General features: G+C 35.1%; 2 protein-coding genes across 3 annotated transcripts; both read right to left on the bottom strand.

Moving 5' to 3' along the window:
* Positions 1 to 5,169: 5,169 nt before the first annotated feature.
* LOC110457782 (CASP-like protein 4U1) lies at positions 5,170 to 12,870 on the bottom strand. The gene is made up of 3 exons (XM_021509179.1): positions 12,671 to 12,870; positions 10,791 to 10,908; positions 5,170 to 7,582 (listed from the first exon to the last, which is right to left on the bottom strand). The coding sequence occupies exons 2-3, from the start codon at positions 10,906 to 10,908 to the stop codon at positions 6,240 to 6,242; spliced, it is 1,461 nt and encodes a 486-aa protein (XP_021364854.1). The 5' UTR covers positions 12,671 to 12,870; the 3' UTR covers positions 5,170 to 6,239.
* A 6,441-nt stretch (positions 12,871 to 19,311) lies between these two features.
* On the bottom strand, positions 19,312 to 22,516 carry LOC110457783 (glycine-rich cell wall structural protein 1-like). 2 transcript variants are annotated; one of them, XM_021509181.1, is made up of 4 exons: positions 22,381 to 22,516; positions 21,638 to 21,704; positions 20,143 to 20,895; positions 19,312 to 20,034 (listed from the first exon to the last, which is right to left on the bottom strand). In XM_021509181.1, the coding sequence occupies exons 1-4, from the start codon at positions 22,384 to 22,386 to the stop codon at positions 19,616 to 19,618; spliced, it is 1,245 nt and encodes a 414-aa protein (XP_021364856.1). In that variant the 5' UTR covers positions 22,387 to 22,516; the 3' UTR covers positions 19,312 to 19,615. The 2 variants fall into 2 exon arrangements, with proteins under 2 accessions (XP_021364856.1, XP_021364855.1); XM_021509180.1 differs by having other exon boundaries at positions 19,312 to 20,895.
* Between the last annotated feature and the right edge of the window lie 323 nt (positions 22,517 to 22,839).

Below are 22,839 nucleotides of genomic sequence, written 5' to 3'. Positions count from 1 at the left end.
TTGTTATTGGTCTCAAATGATTTTGCATTATGTTGTTGAGGATTTTAAGCCCTCTCAACACCCCGGATCATATAAACAAGGGTACCATATGGAGACACACCTGAGGGGAAGGAGTAGAAAAGATCAAATGTCCCCTAAGTGGAAGACACAAACGACTCCTCAGAAGGCCCACAATAGCCGTCCTGAAGAAATTAAAACAGTGTCTTTTTACTTTACCGAACCTGCAAAATCAGACAAAATACATTTTTACAAGAATTCAAAGTAAAGGACGTATTTATTTTGTTATTTGTAGAAAATCCTCGGGGTTTTTTTTGTGTGTATGCAAATCTTTGTGTGATATGAAGTTCGATAATTTTGATTTTGCTCATTATTGTGGCTTGTGGATCGTTGTAACTACCCGAGTTTTCAATACGAGGACGTGACATTACTTCGTTGTAACTACCCGAGTTTTCAATATGAGGACATGACATTACTTCGTTGTACCTACCCGAGTTTCCAATACGAGGACGTGACATTATTTGGATTTGACATTTGAGTGTCATCGACGAAGAAGACGCTTACCAGTCCGGAACACCTGGTCTTATTATCCTGGCACTTTTTATGGAATTAATGTTCCGTTTTCCTTGTTTATATGTTAACCCTTGTTTTATTTGTTTTGTGCTCGAACTGTGCTTTTATTAGTGCCTTTTAAGCAAAGTAAAGTTGGACAATTATTCGTTATTCGTTATTCGAAACACGAATGTTGCTATGGTCTGTAGTTACTCATATCGAAGTTGGGATCTGACATGAAAACCAAGATGGCCGAGAGGCGGCAACTGATTATTTATTTTTCTGTTCAATTTTGAATAACGAATAACTTTCCAACTTTACTTTTTCACCCTGGAAATTTAAGTTAAACTGTTATTCGTTATTTGGAATAACGAATAACGAATAACGAATAAGTGTCCAACTTTACCTTGCAAGTGACCAATTGGAACCTTCATGTGATCACTGAGAAAGCTCCTCCAAATACAATCTGAAAAATAGCACTAACACTATTTTTTTTAATCTCAAAATTCAAAATACATGTAACCGCCTGTCGGTCATCTTGGTTTTCATGTCAGATCCCCAATTCGAGTTGCGTAACTACAGAACATAGGAACATTCACGTGAAACTTAAAAAAAATCACTCTAGTTCTTTTTGGAAATGAATCAGAAAACCAAGTTTGCTGACGAGCGGCCATTTGGAATGTTTAGAGATTAAGTATGTCAGTATTATTGCACATGAAGTACTGGAGAGATCTTTATCAAATTATGCATGAAGATTTCCATGGTCTTCAGTTATGCATAAAAGGGTCTTATCAGATTACCAAGACGGCTGACGGGCTGCCATTTTGAATTTAGAAATTGCAAGGTTGTTAGGGCTATTTCTCAATAAGTTTTTCCGATTCGTATGTTTATTTCCTTAGTTGTGCATGTTTCATATTAAGGCTATTTAGAAAAATATTGTGGTCGAAAAAGACATCCATATTTCATGACAATTTAAGTTTGTTATCCTATTTATTGACAAGTTCTAGACAGATCTTTCTTAAAATTCTGATTTAGCTTCCTCTTTTTAGGGACCCTAGCTATACTCGATAATTATCAAAAATGAGATTCGGTCAAATTCTATGTTTCTGGTCCTGGCTCGGGGTGAATGTCTATTTCAATCTTATTGGTGTGAATACTATCTGTGGCACCCCCTAAACGTGCTACCTTTCAAATGTTGGGCACCGGCATCTGCATTATTTTCTTTTCTTGTTTAATGTTGAATAACGAATAACCTTCTAACTTTTCTTCCCATAGCTCCATCTTCTTTAAATTTGAATATCAAAATAGACTGCATTATAGCTAGACTTTACGGAGAACCTTTCAATGTTTATCGTTGATTAAATGACAAAACCAGTTGTTTTCTGTAACAATTATTTATTATATAATGTTAGATAGATAACCATTGATATAAGTTCAAAAATAAGTGACGTTCGTTAAAACATATAATACAAATTTAGAAAAGAGGATTTTAAAACATACGTTTTTAAATTGGTAAGAGTTATCTTTCTTGATATATCGACAATCTTTGTAAATGAAAATCATTGGCGAGAAAAATACATTTTCTGCAAAACAGCTTTGACATTCCCCCGAGTCAACAAAAACCTGTATAAACATTACGTAACACGATTCTACAATATTCATCATGTCGTGTGGCGCAGCTTTATCTATATCAGAGTTTTGCAACATTCTAGGTTATCAACAAAAGAATATATCATTTTATTATGTTTATAAAAGTGGCTTGTGGTATTTTTTATGATACCAAAGTCTCTATTTGAGGACGTAACATTACTTTGATATGACCTTGATTTACATGGTGGCTGTCGACGTCGTTGATGAAGCCGATGACGCTTACCCTTCCTAAAGACTTGGTAGTTTTCTTCTTACAGGGTCTCGATATCAATCTGTCCTTTGTCTATATTTTGCCCTAGTTTCATCAATTTTTAGTTTGAATTATGATTTTGTTGACACTTCGGATATATCTCAAACTAACCGCTGCATAAACTTTGTGTGTTGCTTTGCTATCATATGAAACAAAATTTACGTTTACAAATAATGCTTGTAATATGTTCATTTTAACATTCTAATTTGTCTTTACATAACATGCCATTAACAGTAACACATGTATAAGAACAATCTTTTGAATATGGTAAAAGAGTGAAATACACATTAGATATATCAGTATTTTATATAAAAAAAATCTCTGTTTAACTGAGAGCGTAAATCAATAGAACACAATGATTAACGATATCCTATTTTCCATTACTACTCCAAAGCTTGTTCTAATCATCAGGTTCTAAATGGATTAGGATACTAAACAATACGTTACTTAATCAGATTTTTTTTACAAAGAAGCTGATATTTACAAAACAATACCCTACGGTCGTCAGCACTGAGTTAACTGTGATTAACGATTTTTTTCTATTAATTGATGACTTAGACGATTAATGATGACTCTTCGTATGCATCCATTAATTGTATGCACCGTGCTTTATTCTGTCCTATTGTATGCGTTACATTGTAGTTTATGTCCCTTTGTGTTAATGTTTAAGGATTTTTTTGTTCCTTTAGTGTTACAGTTTTATGTATACTGCGGTACATATTCTATATATTTAGTTTGTTTATTTTCCATAGTCTACATCTACTTGGCACTCATTCTGGAATCTGATGATGTAGAAATCCCACTCTTCGAATTGTTAAACAACAAAAAACGCTGAATAATTTCTGTGTGTTGGTTTTGACAAATTAATACGGCATATAATTACTTCAGTTTCTACGTGTAACAGAAGATATACGTTTTAAATCTGTACCAAGTATACGTCGATATACAGCCAAGAAGATTGTTAACAGATGTTTTATATAAAAGCAGTCTTTGTTAAACGCATTAACCCCTGAAATTTCATAATGAACTATTCCGTCTTTTGAAATGGAAAAGTTCAAATGTGTCTTCAGGGGTGAATGAGTTAATGCTGGTCTGTTTTTAATAGTCACATTCAGGAAGCAATCGATGAAATATGTAGGTAAAAAATGATAATATTCTTTTCAGAACAAAAAAGAGAATACTGCAGCATAAATTAAATAAACGAAAACCAAGAGAGAAGACCACATTTTGTTGAAGGATTAGATAGATTCTAGAAGAAGCATTCGTCATAGCATTGATTTACAGAATGATATATATATGTATATAAGTCAGCTGTTATTAGTGAATAAGAATACACAACAATAGATATTTAAAAATAAATAAATAAAAAAAAACAAGCATAAAATTAAAACAGACACTAGATGTTCTCTGAAGTATAAGCATTTTCTGAGCACCAAGTGGCACCTGTCAAATTTTAGAAATTACATCGTACAAAAAAAAGTAAAATTATCGTTCACAGTGGAAGACACTCTTAACATATCTTAAAAAGTAGTGGGAAATGGTATCATGGAAAATCAATTCATTTAAACGATAAATCTATTTAGATACAAAGGGCGATTGTCATGGTTACATTGTACATAATGGTAGTAGGTCACATCTTACCTTAGTTAGCATAGTTCGAACACCATACTATCCTCAGGAACATGATTGTTTGTCCACCTTTGTCACTGTTTTCAATATTTATCATTAAAGAAGCGATTTAAAAACTGTAAATACTAAATACGTTTGGTGATTTTTTTCGTGGTATTATTCTGTGTTATACTTTATGACACTCATCGCTGAAAGCTAAAAGTATATATTTTTTATCAAATCAGATTAAAACGCCTCAACCCCATGTCATATATACAAAAATATTGACAGAAAATTCACCAATGTTAAGATTCACACTTGTTCAATATGCATTTGAGATCTTTTACGTATGCTTAATTCATTGACGAATTGAGTTTTTATTTATTTTTTTGTAAAAAGAAAAATAATATAAAATACACATTCATTCGTCTTAGCTGCATTTTTGGAGAAATGTTAAACTGTTAAAGTTTGCAATCTTGTGCACACGTTCCTAACGATAGTGGTGTCCTTATGTACGTCTGGCTGTCTGTCAGACTGACGTCTTTAGTGACATACTGTGAGGTATAGCCTGTCTGTCGTGACCTTAGAATACCCATACACGCGGTATAAATGGGCTGTTCGGACAATTGTAGACGTACTAAAAATAGTATATATACTATATAACAATAGTAATTGTTATAACAATATAACAACTTCTTTGCCCCATACTATATAACAATGATATAAAACATACTTCATAAAACGTTCATGTTTAAGCAATTAGTCTAGTATGCATCATATAATAATGTTCCGCTCTTTCATACCTTAAATGAGTGCATTATAGAATGACAAAAATGTCTTTATGCGTTTGATAAAAGCGAAATCGACAGGGTATTATATTCCTCAGACACTTTTTTTTTAAATCAGGGAACAAAAAGAAAATTTTAAAATTTTTACTTCCTTGTGTTTATTCGCAATGAGCATACGTCAATTGCAAATTCAAATCGTTTGCGTTATTATTAACCTCTTTGGAAATATTAAAATTGATTTAACTTCTTTTTAAAACAAATCACGACAGCAAAGCCGATGTTTCAAAGATCATGTGCAGTAAAGGAACAGTAAAAACAAAGAAAAACAAGACCAATTTATTTTATTTTTCGCCTACAAAGCGGAAAAGTCCAATATAGACTTGTCCTTGTATTGTCATAACTGCATTAAAAATATCATCAAGAAGATTTACAAATATATGTAATTCTACTTAAATAAAATAAATAACCTCGTATTTCAAAGCAATAAAATAGCTCAGAACTACGTTGGTATTTTCTCGAGTACATTAAAAGCCAAATACTCTTTTCTATTAAATATATCATTATTACAATTCTTAGGAATTTCATATAAAATATGTTGGAATAAACATTGTTGATTATAAACATGAAAAACATATCACCACACGACTTTCTTTCAAAATTCGGTAAGCACACGCATCGCAACATACTACACAATCAATATAGCAGAACAAACATGTGACACGGACACGATGTCAAAATCATTCAAAATCACTTTCCAACTTATACTTTATTGTAATGAAAACATTCCATCAACATTTGCCATTTTTTTTTCTAAATTCATAGAATGTGATTGTTTCAATACGCGAGAGCCAATTTTCTGTAATTATTGTGAAGCGATTTCAGACTATTGTCATCATACGAGATATTTTAGCAATTGATAGCGAAACATTACGTTAATCAGTTAAAACAACATCCTAATCATTTTACAACTTTTCTCTTTTGAGGAGGACAGGAAACAATGTTTAGCGTAATGCCTGTGACCTAAGCAGACATTCTTCAGCACGCGTGCGTCAAATATGAATAATAAACAAATACAGCTCATGGCCTCTTTGACGAGCCTTTAAAGAAATGGAAAATACTCTACAATAGTCTTCGTTTATTTTATCAATATTTAGAATTTAACAAGGATACCAATATCATGTTTTCATAATATGTATATATAGCGATTATATCTAAACGATTGAAAAAATATATATCGTATATCGTATGAAATATATGGTATATATAAGATGTTTTATTTTACATGCACAATCTGTCAAAGTAAGAGATACCTTCATGGTTACCCTCTAAGAGGTGATACAAATATAAGTCATGATAAATTAAGTTCTTCTTCCATAGTCAGTAAGAAGGCGGCCTCACTTGCCCATGCGTCGTCTCATATTTCCCCAACTCGACCGGAGGTTGTTAAAGAAACCTGCTGTGGTACCCTGTGAGTACCCAGTGTTGTCATAATAATAATAGTCAGTTGTGCCGCGATTGTTGAGTCCAACACTCGACTGAGTCGTGGTAGCTTTTACAATTTCGACCTTTGGTTGATTCAAGGAACCGGCTGTTATACCTTGGCCACTTTTGGTTGGCTTGGGTGCTATGTTATTACCTCCAAGGTTCCCTTGGTGTCTTGGGGGACCTTGATGACCCTGATTGATGTTTCCACGCCAATTATTTCTCATGGGCATCATGGTTGACTGAGCCATTGACACGATAGGGGTCGGCTGAATAGTCACTTGACCTTGGTTAGGACGATTCCAATTCATACCACCTCTGTTGTTCCGAGGTCCTGATCGGCTAATTGGATTTTTTGTAAAGTGTTTAGGTTTATCCTGAACATTGTTCATACTGAAAGTTGTTTTACCAAAGAAACCTTGGTTAGGATTTCGATTGCTTTTACCCATTCCGTTATTAGTACCATGAGGGGAGGGGGGTGGTATAATTTGTCTAGACATCGGGTGGTTTCCAAATGGTGGTTGTTTATTCGGGGGAGGACGAGGTGACCTCATATCCGGTGTGTAAGACGATCTTTGATTTGGTGGTGGAGGTGGGGGCTGCCACCGTGGGCGATGTGTCGGTGTAGGATGGTTGTTCCACAAAGAAGTAGGGGGAAAGTGGCCTCCCGTTGGTGGTGATGGTGGGTGACGAGGTGGGGGTGGAAATGGTCGCGATTGGGTAGGGTGAGTCGGTGGAGACGGATGAGAGGGTGGATGCTGTGGAGAAGGCACTGGTGGATTGAATTTTGGCTGTTGGGGTAGGGGTGGACGTGGGGGTGGGGGTGGATGTGGGGCAGGAGCTCCATAATTGAACAAACCAGCCTGCGCTTCGAATGCCTTTTCATTAGTAAAGCCCAGGCTTCTCATTACGTCACCCTGGTCTATCTCGCGCGGAGCATTACATTGCATGGTACACTCCACGGAAGTTCCAAAGTTGTTTCCATTACCTTCACAGCCATAGTATGTGAACGGCAAACACATGTCTGCATTCTGGTTGAAAAAGAAACGTTGCGAGTCTACTGCTCCATGACACGTATTTGTACCTGCCTCAGGACGGAGTCGGCAGGTGCACCTATTGTCACACTCTTGTAGACTAAAGGAGCCACCATGCCCGCATACATTGTTTATTTGTTCACAATGCTTGGTGGTGGCGTTGTAGAAAAAGCGCGGGATAGGACCTACACATGTCGTCCGGTATGGTTGCTCGTAGCACTCTGAGAAAGAAAAAAAGCAGAAAGTTAGTTGTTTATGCACCAATGTGCTGAAAAACACGCACATTGTTACAACAAATTCGTCTACATGATCGTGTAGCTCAACTACAGGCATAACGGGTTTTTTTTAATTTAAGGTAATTAATTTCAATTCATTTTTGCAATTTCACAAAGGTTTACGTTTACGTTTTACTTTTTTATTAACATCAGTCTTTCCGTCAAATAACACGGCACATACAGGACGTCCTGTAAACCTACATCCTTTTCTTATAATACATGCACAGAACATGTTAATTTGGAGACAAAAGGGATTTCCTCGTTACCATCTATGATTACAATGATACCTATTTCAATTATGCTTATGTTTAAAGACTTATTAATTACTTACTGCCAACGAGTTCTACAGTGAGAAATGTACAATAGGCTGTGAAATATACTGTCAAATTTGTTTTGGACAGGGTAATTAAGCTCTTAATTAGTTAGCCGAATTAACTTGTGACAAATTAGCTTAATACCTTGCTACATATTACAATGCATTAATTAAGGTTTACGACTTGCAGCCGACTGGTACGAAGGAAAGGGGAGGTTCGGCTTCACACTTTTCTTGTTATATGCTGTAATGCATGAGTTGTTTTACTTGCAACGTTTAAAGTTTTGTTTAAGTAAATCTTTACCTCCTGGTTTCTTTTATTTGCCCCAGTGTTGGCGCTAATGAATTTTTCTCGACCTTTATTTTTTTCTATTTCACTTTGAACATACATGAACATTACATATGCTTTTCTACATTGTACATATCTCTTATCATAACATGCTTGAAGTATTTTTTATATTCTTTCTCCTGTGTGTAAGGTTCTTGAATAATATGTTTATTGTGTTGAATGTCAGCATTGTATTCTAACTTGATGACCATAAAGAAAAGAGTGTTCATTTATTTTGTAAACACATTTTCATTCCAGTTGTCACCAAGGGGAAAATAAATAGGTTTAGATCAGAAGAGACTTTTCGATATGTTTATCATTATTTCGGTATTCACGTTTACTAGTAACAACATAAAACAAAATAAGAACATAGAAACTGAACTCGGTATATGACAAATTAGCCATATGTATTTGATCCCTTAAATGTCATTGACTTCACTCTCTTTACGTTAGCACCACCTTGTAAATGGTAGAAATAGACCAGTGAGATATTTTGATGCACAACCGAAAATCGCGCGGTAGCGTAACAGTAAAATTAAGAAGCGTTGTAGTCAGACGTTGCTCCTTTTCAATCTCCAAAGAAGTGGTATCTGTCTAACGACTGGTTAGTTCTCTTTACCAGACACAAATAACAACGTATTGACATATTCTAGGGATGCAGAGAACGCAAACGAGCGTAACTCCTTGCAGGTTTTGAATGTTAAGTTTTTGTATATTCGATGCATGCGCACAAAAATTGTAATTATGATCTATATCAAGCACAAAGACAAGAACCTTCATCCGACCAAGAAATTCAGAAAAACTTTAAGTATTGTTTAGTTGGAAGTAGCCTTGTAACCCGAACACTTAAAGCTGGTCGGGGGAAAAAAATACAAAATAAATGGGTCTAAATGCGTTCTCTGGCCTTCCAAAAGTTAAACCACGGCAATATGATGGTCGAGTTCTGCTTGCAATTTCCAGTTTTTACCACTGAAATCTCGGGGAAGCCCCGCGTAAATTTAGCGCAGATCTATTTATATATGTCACGTGATTGTTTCGAAAGTGAGGCAGTGAAGATAACAACAATAGCACGCCGTCATGTGCCATGTCGGACTCAACAATAGCGGACAAGACAGCAATACTATACGTAAATAATTGTTTTCAAAGGTCATGTATGATGCAAGTGTAGTATTCCTACCTATATGTTGTTGTTATATATAACGGTATTGATACCTCGTGCCTGTCATGACTTTTTGCATGCATCTTTTTCTTTCGCCGCGATGTTTACATTTGGCCTTGTTGATGACGCGCGTGCGGTAAAATTACATCACTCATCTGGGTCAATTGAGAGTTTAAGACTGGTCAGGTGACGATTTAGGATTTCTTTAATATAATTATAATTTTTACTCTTAGGGAGTGAATTTCAGCAAAATTTGAATCGGTGTATTTCATAAGAAGGTGTTTTAAACATGTGAATGCTATTTTAGCAAATATGACATTTTTTCCCCGACCAACCCCTTTAAGGACCAACAATCATTCCGTTAAATGACGTAGAAACAGGTTTTGATCTCACGGTGGAGACTATAAAGGCCCCCGTGGTGGCCCTCGGAACTGTGTTACCTCTACTTTGTAAGTTCTATGAAGCATACATTAATAAATGGGTTTTGAAATAGGCAATAAAACAAAAGGTGGTTGTGGCGACCTTAGTAGAAAGAAGACCGAGAGGGTTTTCAAAATATGACTGTACCAAGAATTCACTTGTGTTGTGTATTACGGTGATAAATGTCCTTGCATGTCTGGCACAATGGGAGTTATGTTGTACGATTTAGAAGTACCACGATTGCAATGGTCGTGTCGTTCATCAATACTAAGCAGGTTTACCGACACACTTCATATTTTTAATAATTATTTGAATTCTAGATACAGTTGTTGTATTGGCTACAGTAAGGAATGTGGACTAGTGTATGTTAGATTTTAGGGTTAAAAGTGAATTGTGAAACCACAGTAAGGAGAAGTAACTGTGTATACGGAAACCCTCAATTGGATATCAAGTATTTTGCCTGCAGTGGTACAGGGATCCTTAAATAAGGCAAAACAAGATATAGTGGCCAACATTCTAAGGTGATTTTAGTTAACAACAAATATGGTTCTTGTGAGTGACAATCTGCTGCAAGTCATAAGAATTATTCATATCACATGTTGTATAAGAAATATATATGTTTCCAACAAAACCTATCGGTGAATATTACTACAGAATATTCATAATTTTAATTTGGAATTCTTGTTGTTATCGGTTAGGGGTGACAAGAGCGACACAAAGTGAACATTTCAGCACTATTGCAATAGGAACACCACTTTCAATGAAGGATATTATATTTCATTCAATTCAGCGCTAATTTGAATGATATGATGATTTTACTTCGTGTGTAAAAAGTCAGAAATATTGTGCATTGCATGGTGATTTGTTTATGGTACGGCATGGCGATGAATAAATAAAACAAAAAGAACATTAACATATCATTCTGTTTACCTACCATGGTCAAGCATCTCCCCTTGTCCAAAGAAACTATTTTGAATTGGTGCCTGTCCATTGGTCGTCTTGACCAGGGCGGCAAAGGTGAGAAGCAAAAGGCCAACAACCTGAGGACTCATCTGAAAGACAACCGACACGGTCACCGACTATTAAATGCAAATAAAGACGTCCAGTCAATGTTTATTATAGTTATGGATATGATCTAGTTAAGAAAAGTACTTATTGTATGAATATAGCATGTGCTCGTAAAACGATAAATCCTGACACATATAGCCATAAAATCAGTTATTGTGTAACACATTGTTTCACTGACATGATTGTTCCATAGACTGAAACTCGAAGCAAGTATGACATTTCTACAATTACTTTTATTTTAGTTGTAATATACTGAAGCAGGTATATAACAAACTACAATACGATTTGTATATATCATTAATTTGATTGGAACAATGGATCAAAATGGGGGGTTTTTCGTTCTAGTTTAAACAGTTTATTGAATATGGTTCATTTATTTCCAGACTTCATTGTGTGTGAAACAGTATCAGCAAATATTGATATATATATATTGACAAATTATAACTATAAGTATGACATAGCATTTTGTATGTATCAGTTAGCTTCCTCGAATTTTCAACAAAAAGCCTTAAAAATCCCTAATTCATATTTATAACAAAATAACGACCAAGCTAATTCAATCTAGGAAATAGCGAAAATACATTTACTACAATTTGCAAACCATGAATTCGGACTTAAGTTATTAATTTCATTCGTTATCATTTTTACATTTTCCTATAAATTGTAGCAAAACGATTTTTTTTTATTAAAAGGCTTTAATTGTAAAAATTAAAAACCAGGTATCTGATTTTTAAATTGCAATGTAGAGCCCCATGTCTGTTTTTAAGTTGAAATGAATACATAATTATATATTAAGTACGACTGAAAAAAGCACGAATAAAATATTGATCTTTCTAATCACTACACAGAATAAATTTCACTATTGACATGTGTTACATTTATCTATGTATCTACCTGAAATAGGTATATACAAATAAAATATGTGCAGAATAATAGTCCTCAAATCGATGTATTTTGACTTTCCATTGCAGCTGTATTTGTACAGGTAAAGCAAACCCACCGTGCCCTTGTGCATGAGTAGTTGTAACTACGAGTTATGTTTAACGTAATTTCGAATAAACAATCTCGTTAATATGAGATACTTAGTCGTAGCTACGTGATATTTAACTCGTAATTATGAATGTAATAGTTCAAGTGGCATTTACCGGCATCCGTAGAAAACAATAATTTGTATTCACGAATATCGAAGTTTTACTTGACACACACACAATGTACGTAATAAACGTGTCGCAACGTTTGAAGACGGACTGGTCCCTTTGTCAGGCTATGACTGACTATATTGTTTGTGTATAAAGTATAATTTCGATCTTACATATTTCCAAACTGATGAATTTTTTAATGAACGCATTCATAAAACAAAAGAAATCAAATGCATTTTACAATACAAGTAGCAACCAAGAAGTTTTACTCAATAAACGAAAGCATTATCAAAAGTTGATGTTATTATAATCATTTTCACTGAATTGGAAAACCCTGAAATGGATTACGGTTTTTTCCTGAACCAAACCATGGTATTCATATTGCTCTATTAGCAAATATCAAAGTCAAAATAAATCAGCATGATTAATTAACCTTTTCTTGATTTATTTTTTCTTTTTGTTTTTATAAATTTGAAACCCTACAATTAAACATAATATATGAAGTGAAGTGTGTACTAAATATATTTTCTTCAACTCTGAACAGTAAGTTTAGTTATGATTATGAAATAAGTTGTCTTTACATACACATGTTAGTTGTAATACTTACTATAAAAGTTGGATTGCACTACAGATCCATTAGAACACTTCCCGAAGTACAAGATAATTTACCTCTGCTGTTCTACATAAGGTAAGAAGAGTCCAGTCAACCTTTTGCTCACCACCAGGAGAATGTGAACGCCGGTCCGCCGTGGTTCGAAATATCCAGATTGTGCGTAATATCACTTTTGACGGATATGCATATTAGACGCGAGAATGACAAGAAGTCAGTGGCACGGAACTGTCCCGATTGGTGTCACGTATATGTTCATATTAGCATGTGACAGCTACGTCCTACCCACCGTCCAGTCAAATAATACGACATGACAAGTGTATCGGCTCATTTCGCTAACAATCCTATAAAAGCAAAATAAAAAAAAAATACTCACAAATATGAGTGGGTAAAACGAATTTGAGCAGTTCTTTAAATGACCTTTGACGTTTTTTACGACGGATATTTCAGGAAAAAACCTAAGGTTTTGTTGTTTGTAGAATTTTTCACATCAACAGGTGAATGTTAATACCTATTGTCATGCGCATTTTACAAAGAAACATTAGGCTTGGGATGTAGAAGACACGATTATTAATCTCGTGTACATTCTTTACGAGCTACTTACTAGGTTACACGATTTATGGCTTCCTCCTTCCAACTCTATTTTTCCTGTCTCTCTCAACAATGGAAATAGCATTGGTAGCCATATTCCAAAATATGTTGAGCGTGCAATATTTAACTTGTGTACTTTTTCATGTCTTTACATCTAACCGCACCTCACAGGAAATACACAATTCGGGCAATAAATCAAATTGTAAAAGCAAGATAAAAAATATCTATATATGATGCTTATTATAACAAAGTTATGATATTATATAGATCTACAGGGAAGTACATCGATATAATTCACGTAACCAACCTTTTAACTAAGTCAAATGTATTCTTGAAAATACACAATATGCATGACGAGCAAAATATTAATACAAGTATCCAAGTGAATAGATAAGCTTAAGATTTAAAAAAATAATTTGCATAATGGGAAATCCTGTTTTCACATGTATTAAATGCGACACGTTGGGTTCGAATAATTGTCGTATTCAAATAACAGATTATAGCATTGTTATCATATTTACGAACTCATTTTAATTAACTTTTCGTGTTTTAACATGATAATATAATATTGTTATCTAATGTTTCATAATCTTCTATTTTTTGATATTGTTTTTGATATTGATGTTACAGTGTTAACTTATAGTCTGTTATATGCTGAAGTGTAGGACAATAGAGTAAGGGACAAATAAAAAAGCTAGTAAGTAATAATTAGGACAACGCGGGTCAGTGTCCACTGACCTTCATTGATAGGAGACAGTGAATGATTGACATTGGTATGTAGTGGACATTGTCAATGATGCAAAATGACATGATCCTGAGTAATAAAATATAACATGACGAAGTGGCAGTCACGACCGATGTGGTAACGAGGAACTAAGTATGGGTGTATAGCAAAGATAGGTTGGCCGACCGCTACAATACGTTCTGTCAAACGACATATGATTTACGTATTGCATTGGCCATACTACGTCCCACATTAATATCCGGCATCAAACGTGACCATTAGCAACGTTCATCATAATAACTTCTCATATAATGTAAACGTCCCACACACATTATGTGTACGTCACCAAATGACAGCACACAAGCTTGATGACGTCAGTAACCAGCCATTTTATATACGAACGACTTAGAATCATGATATGTACTACTGTGCAGAATTAGTTTGCAATGTGTCATATTTTGGAAGGGGCGATTACCGAATAAATCATACCATTTTCATAATTGAAAAGAAAGCATTTAAAGTGTTACACAATGTAAAATAGTATATCAGAGGGCCCCAAATAAATTTGATTTGAATCAATATCTATAATTCTGAAAGCCACTTGCATTTCAGTTGTGGTACATTACATTTAATGGAAGATATTATTTCCACAGTATCCCACTTCTCCTGCTAACGGAGTGTACATGTCACATTTGATTAACAACTTTAGAGCCTGTTCCATGCAACTGGATTTTCTTAGAAGATGGTGTCCTAATACCAAATGAACTACTTCGCCAAAGTTATATTTATCTACCTGTGCTACTTAAATCTATGTGGAAGAATTCTTTACTGTTTTCATTATTACACAAATTCCAAATCATTTCAGTGTCTACCATGATATGTTGCTAGTTAAATCGTCGATAACCAACTTTATTATACTTTTTTTTCTGTATAAGACAACACTCATCATGACTGGTTCCAAAGTTGGTGCAAGTACCCTTCTGATCATCTGATTTCGCCTGATAATGTCTTTAAGAACATATTCTCAAATTCTGTCATCATTAATTTGTAGCACATTTATCAACTTTTCACTTAACATGTAATGAAAAATGTATAATATCATGTTTTTAATGCCAGTACTTCATTTTACAAACTGAGCCTCAAAATGAACTTTTTTTATGCATATCTGTGTTAACTATTGCATACTTATGCCATTTTATAGCTATTTAATTATCAATGAGCTTTGAAAACGAGTGTGCCATTTAATGAAATTAAAAATTCACACATAACTTTCTCTTTTTTTGTATTAGTTTCGCTATGAATTTCATTAATACGATAATAATATATGTATTTAAGTATCGGAATGTTTCAATCGGCATTTGAAGGATTTCTTTATGTCAACTGGAAACTGACGAAAAACCTTGGAATATGCATTTCCAGTTGACATTCAATTGACTACGAATGACAACTTAAAGCTGTTCAATGCTTGCATTTTCTTTCTTCGATATTAAAAAAAAAATCTTCTGTTAATAAGAATCTATGCATATCCCTACTGAATTCCCACAAACAGTAGCATATTTCTTTTTAAGAATAGAATAGGCTTTTCATCCTGGATATTCTATAATTCTTTATGCGAATAGATTAGTTTATTTTTTATTTTTATTAGAACTACATAGTACCTGCTCCCGCCGTTAAAATATTATTTAGTTCCGCGAAGCACCCAGTTCATGGTTGGCTATATTATTTCGCTTTTAATCGTTGCGTATCTCTTGGGGTTTTTTTTCGCTATATCCATTCGGCTTGGAAATATCATATATATATTTCTGTTTCAAGAACAAGTTAGGGCTGAGTACACTACTTCCATAAATGTTTTCAGTTGAATTTTACTTCGATAAATTGCCTTTTGTAATACTTGTGCTTAATTCAAGTGAGATTTTCAAATCTTATTTTAACAGATAAGAAGTTATTAAAATCTGTATAATGATAAGTGTAATCGTTCAAATTTTTGTTATGGAGTTAAAGCATCAAATTTTGCCGCATTAGAAACTTTTGGATTTTTTATCCATCTCCATTGTCGTCAGTTCATTCATCAATAACATTATAGCTTATATAGGTACAACTTTCAATTTTTGACAAAATTGACAAGGATGTACAAAACATATACTTGCTATTATTTTAGTTTTAGACCTGGGGTTTCTGTCGGGGTCCGAGAATAAACGTATCTGACGGAAATGCACAAGATTAATACACTGTCACATTGTGTTGTTTTTTACATTAACTATGCATAAATTAAGTGCACATTCACAAAGAGATCTATGTAGTTCAGTGCTTCACGGAACATGTCTTTTGTTATTTAAAGCATTCAATTAGTACACAGATTTGCTAAAGATTTATATTCCACATTAGATGACCATGTAGAAGATTAGCTTTTGGCTTAACATGTATTTTATCTTCGAAAAATAAAGTTTATTTTTATTACAGAAACATAGTTTAACCTGAACTGTAAACTTATTTTGCGAGCTTCGAAAACGTCTGTTTCACTTTGTCAAGCAATGAGTGTAAATGACCGGTGTCTCAACTCTTAACCGCTGAAAACAACTTACTTAGCTTCTATGCATTTATATATTTGGTTTATGGCTACACATTGATCAAACCATTACATTGGCTTATTAATAATCAAAGTGTCGATACTTCAGAATAAGATCCATCAGTTTTGTATAAATAATAAAGGCAAAGTTTGTTTTGAACACAAACAGGAATTGAAAACTTATAACTGTTTGTGTTCATTAAAAAAACTTAGCCTTTATTATACAGATCTTGTTCAATTGTTGTAAAGAAGGATCTTTTATAGAGGATGGGGTCCGTGTCAGGAATATTACATAATTAGTACGATCTTTCGATTCGGAGTGTTAAGTCATACGTATTTTCTGTCAGATTATTGTCTCTTTTCTAGATGAAGTTAGATGTAAATGCGGTTGTAGCAAAGTTTATGTTAAATTTACAGTTGATAGTTACAGTTGCGTTTTCTTGTGCTATACCTTTACTGAATTATATATATTCAAGATATTGTTTATGTTGTAAATATGTTTATGATACAACATTGTTGGTATTGTTGTTACCATGTCTGTCATGTTCTTATCATTTGATGAAATGACATTTCCTTGAAATATTTAATTCTTTGTTGTTCTTGATGCATACATTATATATTCAAAAACCTAGCTTAAGTCCTAATGACCGGGATGGAAACCAAAGTTGAAAACCTGTTTATGGTACATGTTTGGTAACAAAAGGTTAGGAAATTTATGAGAAGCTACAATTTATGTTGCATATATTGTATCCAATGCACAAACAGATGGGAAAAGCAGTAAAATACCATCACACGAAAAGCGGAAATAATGATAGACTACAGTGTAAAGTTCCACAATGATAAATCTAATCCTAAAACGTATACGCTTTATTTTCAGTTGTTTGTTTATCATAGCAAAATATTACCGATTCAAAATTGTACCTATATGTGAAAGAAACCATTTTCTCCTTGCATGTTTTGTATTCACTCTTATATATACCTGATTTGTATACTTTATAACCATCAGTCCCAAAACAAAGAGTTGATCTCAAATTTCAGTGTTCACATGCATGATAGTTTCATAGTAATTTATTATGTACTGATCTGTGCTAATATCAGAGGGTTAAAATAATCCCTGAACTTACTCATATCTATTTAACGAGAAGTGTTTACTGCTCACAACGGCCTCGACATTAGCCGACATCTTAGGTGTTGCTTCATCGTGTGAGGAAGTTAAATTATGTTCTTTTTCTATTGCTATAATATATCGTATTGTGGCGTTTATAGGACTTCTGACACCAGAAATAATTACATGTGACAAACATTGTCTGGGGCTTCACTTTGTACACCACGACTTCAACTGTATCTTACTACATATATGCAAATGTACGTCTCTCAACAAACTTAAGACCTTTTGTTGTTCTTTGTGGAATATCTTTGAAGAATACAACCACTGTCCTATCATTTACAAAATTATTTAATTCCCTGCTGTGAAAAAAAATCTATTCCGGGTAACAGTTTAAAATATTGTTTATTATTGGAAATATCTTGATTTCATATATATTAAGACAAGGTTCATTATAGTTCTATAACATGTTTCATTATTACAAAAGAATTGGACGATGGATTGCACATCCACTGAGAGGGTATCGAAATGTGGTCGCGAAGCAATGTTTTCTTTTTCTTTTTCTTATAGCAAGGGAAAATGACGAGTTTGTCTGTAAACACATTTGTTCAAAAACAATCCCAATGTGTCGGCTAGAATAAATAATTTAGTAAATGTTTGCCATGGATTCCTAAAATCAGAACTATTTAGGTAGAGATCCTTCATTATTACATTTGTTTAAATAATTTGGATGGTGTTTCCAATAACAGCATTTCTAATGGAATAATTAAACCCTGGTAATTGTCAAGAAATATAACAGACAATAATAACATATCTTGTTTTAAAAGGCTAGCGAGTGGTTATTTGTTTTACAAAATTAAACGTAAAATGCTTATAATAAATGTTCTGTTCGGGAAATCAAAACTCCCAGTTCCATATAACTTACTTTTAACATAGGTATGTTAATTGTATAAAAAAATGTAATACCTTTAACTGATATCAGATACATTTCTAATGTGTTTTGTATTTTATATAACATAAAAGAAATATCACAAGGAAAAAAATGGGATATTTTTCCCGACGTCATATGTTAAAAGGTCATGTCCGTGGACCAAGACCTGTGAATTTCACTTGGCAGGAAGTAAACAAAAACTGTCATTCTAACGTTAAATTGATGATGTCCTAACCAGCGCTGAGAATACGTTGGCCTGGATAACGTTTAGCTAGCCATCTACAGTGAAACTGTGTATGGTTTTGGCTGTTTTTCGTCTTTGGGCGTTCTTCATCATAGCCGGGTGACAGGTAATCCCTGCTGGCTCTACACTGCTGTTATATATGGTGAAACGTGTGCTGTTACGACGTCCACAGTGGCTTCGTATGTCAAATAAATGTTTCTTAACAAACTTAAGTTTGGTTTACAAAGCGAACTAAAAACTGTTATTAGCCGTAAGTTCGAGATCAGTAAATAAAACAACTAATATTCACCTACCAGCAAAAATATAAAAAGGATAAGGTTATAGTCATCCACGAACATTTCTGTACTTCCATGAAACTGTTACATAAATGTTTGCTATATATGAAAATATAAAAGTTGAAATACTACTTGTTCGTTAGAGACAACGATTAACATTTGTGAGATGGTATTAAAACCGGTCACAACTAACAAATGGATATTGATTTCAAAAAGTTTTAATGGAAAACATCATTAATAAGTGTGACATATTGAGAAAAGAAAAGGTCAATCCGTATATTAAAATTCTGTCACGCGAAATAGTATATACCGGCTAAGTTCATGTAGTCTAGTCATATTGAAATATCATATTAACACAATTAGGAAGCGAAATCCTAGAATATACAGAACAAGTACATTGTTCGCATTTGTTTAAAATTACCTCGTATAATTTACCCTAATCCGGAGAACACGATAGATCACTCTGGTCATTAACACACATATATCATTGAGACACTATAATGTCTTTAGACTTGGTAGTTCCTTATTCCTGGGCCGAATCCTGCTCCTTGTCCTCCCCCATTTTGCCAGCCGCCAGCCCCACCAGAACCCATCATCCCGGTACCTCCACCGGAAGTCATCATACCACCATCTCCACCAGAAGTCATCATACCACCTCTTCCGCCAGAACCCATCATTCCGCCCTCTCCACCGGAAGTCATCATACCACCTCCCCCGCCAGAACCCATCATCCCGGCACTTCCATCGGAAGTCATCATACCACCTCTTCCGCCAGAACCCATCATTCCGCCACCTCCACCGGAAGTCATCATACCACCTCCTCCACCGGGGCCCATCATCCCAGCACTTCCATCGGAAGCCATCATACCACCTCCTCCACCGGAGCTCATCATCCCGGCACCTCCGCCGGAAGTCATCATACCACCTCCTCCACCGGGCCCCATCATCCCGGCACTTCCATCGGAAGTCATCATACCACCTCCTCCACCGGAGCTCATCATCCCGGCACCTCCGCCGGATGTCATCATACCACCACCTCTGCCAGAACTCATCATTCCTCCACTTCCACCAGAACTCATCATTCCACCACCTCCACCGGAAGACATCATACCACCTCCTCCACCGGAGCTCATCATCCCGCCACTTCCACCACTCGTCAAACCTCCACCGCTGACCATTCCACCAGCTCCTTGACCTTGACCTCCACCCTGGCCTCCTCCCATCATCATTTTAAACTGTAATTTAGTCTGTACTCCTGGCACTTGGCGTCTGCCCGTCCTCTTGATAATGCCCATGATTTGACTACCTGCCTGGGGAGCAGATTTCATAGTCTCTATCTCATTGTGTAGCCAGATGGTACCACTTCCGCCGTACGTTGTGCCGTAGTTCTTGTATACGATTTCTCCGAGCCTCCGGTCGTATCCAGTTCCCCACTCTATGCCCAGTGGTTTCTGCTTCCCAGGAACGCTCCAGTTACACGTCCTCTCGCACCCTTTTTTTGATTCGAAATTGTTTCCGTTTGGCTTACAGCCTCCAAATGTGAAGCGCTCACAACATCCCTTCTTCTCGTTATAGTACCACCTCTCCATGCTCGCCCGACACGGCCCGGTGTCTGGGGGCATGTGGCAGGAACATCTCCTCTCGCAGTCCTCTTTACTCTGGAACCGGTTGTCGTTGCCCCCACATCCTCCGAAAACAAAGGTTTCACATTGACCGGAAGTGGTATTGTAGAAGTGGTTGGTGATGCCGGCCGAACAAGACCCGGGCTTGGCTGGCTGTATACAATCTGGACGACAACAAAACATCATATAAACACGAGAGCTTTAACAGTTACAAGAATAGTATTCAAGCTAATGAAATTAATTGAAAATATCCTTACTTGTTAACATGTAATATCCTTAAAGTTCAGAATACATAAATATAAATTATGAATGGTTGTGTGGGATGTGTTGTTTTCTGAAATTTTTGCTCTTGGATTGGCCGGAATTCGTGTGTAACGCATTGAAGATGACAGTTCTTACTGGCACAACATATTGAATTAGTACTGTAGATTACTTCTATTACGCATACAGAAATGACATTTCTGTACTTATTAGCGAGGACAAAAATTCGCGTTTTACACCTCCTTCATGTCTAACGGTGTGCGTAAATAATTGTTTATGTGACATTGGAATGATGCATTGATGATTAATGCTAAGAAAAAGATATCATCCAATTTACGGAATCTTCAGTATACAAAGGAAATATTGTAATTATGACTCGTTGAAGAAAATCATATTTCTGTTATTTTTTAAGAGATACGGTCTTAAAATTTAGATTTTCTTTAAGTTCATTGGCTATTCTGATATAATGTACTTGTAATTTAGTACTGTGACCAATTACCTGCATTTCCACTTAATTTTTACCTAGGTCTAATGCAACTCGTTACTTAACTTTTAATATAATAGCTTCATATGTATCCCTACTAACTAGTTGTCTTATAATAAAATCACAACGACAAAGAAAATTGTCTGTAGTATCCTACTTACTAGGCGGTGCGTTCATCAAGGGTTGGGCCCCAATAGCCGGCAGTGCCAGTAACATCCACAGCCAGGCCTGTTAAGACAATGAGATATGGTCAATCAAAGCATAATTTGTGCTTTTTGTCGCTTCCTTGTTTATTATATAATCCAGTTAGGTTCTAAAAGTCATATATATTCGTTAACCAAACGATAACATGAGTAAAGCCGTGTTATTGTAGTTGTAGCTTGGTTATGACTATTAAGTTGTATCTATAAATGTATTCATTTTGTCAGACCTTACCTTAAGCAAGCCGATTACTGTATATCGCGATATTTTCGCCGCACTAGTTTAACTTTTACCCTTCAGAATGAGGGCGAATTGATCACGACAGTGAAAATAAGTACATGAAATGCTATACGTAGGAATAACATGTAAAAGGCGAAATTAACACTGAGCGAAAATAGATTTATCAGTGAATAGCGAGAATTTGACAGGCGAGAGGTTCCCAGTATACAGAATATAATGACACCACCGCGATATCATGTTTTCAATTACTGCAATGCCAGACATGATTTCCTATTTATGCAATTTAAAGAAATAAAAGGATGTATGAAGATGCGTTCACATTTCTAACCAGCAATGAGACATATCTATGGTCGAGATGAAAATAGAAAAATAATAATGCATAAGATTAACCCATTACCGATTAGATTAAATACCAATTTGATACTATTTAACAAGTTTGATAATATGATATAACAACGATTACCTTCATTGTAGATTGCTGTGATCGACGTTGACTATCCCGCTTCTGCTTTACCTAGCATTTAAATCGAGATACACAAGAGGATATTTACTATGCATACGGATGACTGCTGAGTCAAAACCCTGCAGCCATCCCGAGAACCTGGCCAGCCAAATCTGTATTGTCACATCAAAAGCAGCATGTCACTGGCCTCCGTGAAGATGGATATGTTGGAGGCACTTAACCTCTAACACCCACACCTTGCTGCTGCCCATCAGGCAATCTTTCTTTACAGCAAATATAACATTGAGCAAATTTGGTCAAAACAGTAATGGGTTTATTACGGATTGTTTTCAAAGATACGGGGTATTAAAAAGTGAAAGGTAAAGCGTAAAATTCAATGTAGATATCAGAAGACAGGAGACAAGAAAAACAGTCTCTCTCTCTCTCTCTCTCTCTCTCTCTCTCTCTCTCTCTCTCTCT

Source organism: Mizuhopecten yessoensis, unplaced genomic scaffold, assembly GCF_002113885.1.
Source record: "Mizuhopecten yessoensis strain PY_sf001 unplaced genomic scaffold, ASM211388v2 scaffold9309, whole genome shotgun sequence".
NCBI lineage: Eukaryota > Metazoa > Mollusca > Bivalvia > Pectinida > Pectinidae > Mizuhopecten > Mizuhopecten yessoensis.
The sequence above is the reverse complement of the archived record's forward strand: the minus strand, read 5'-3'. Positions and strand labels throughout refer to the sequence as shown.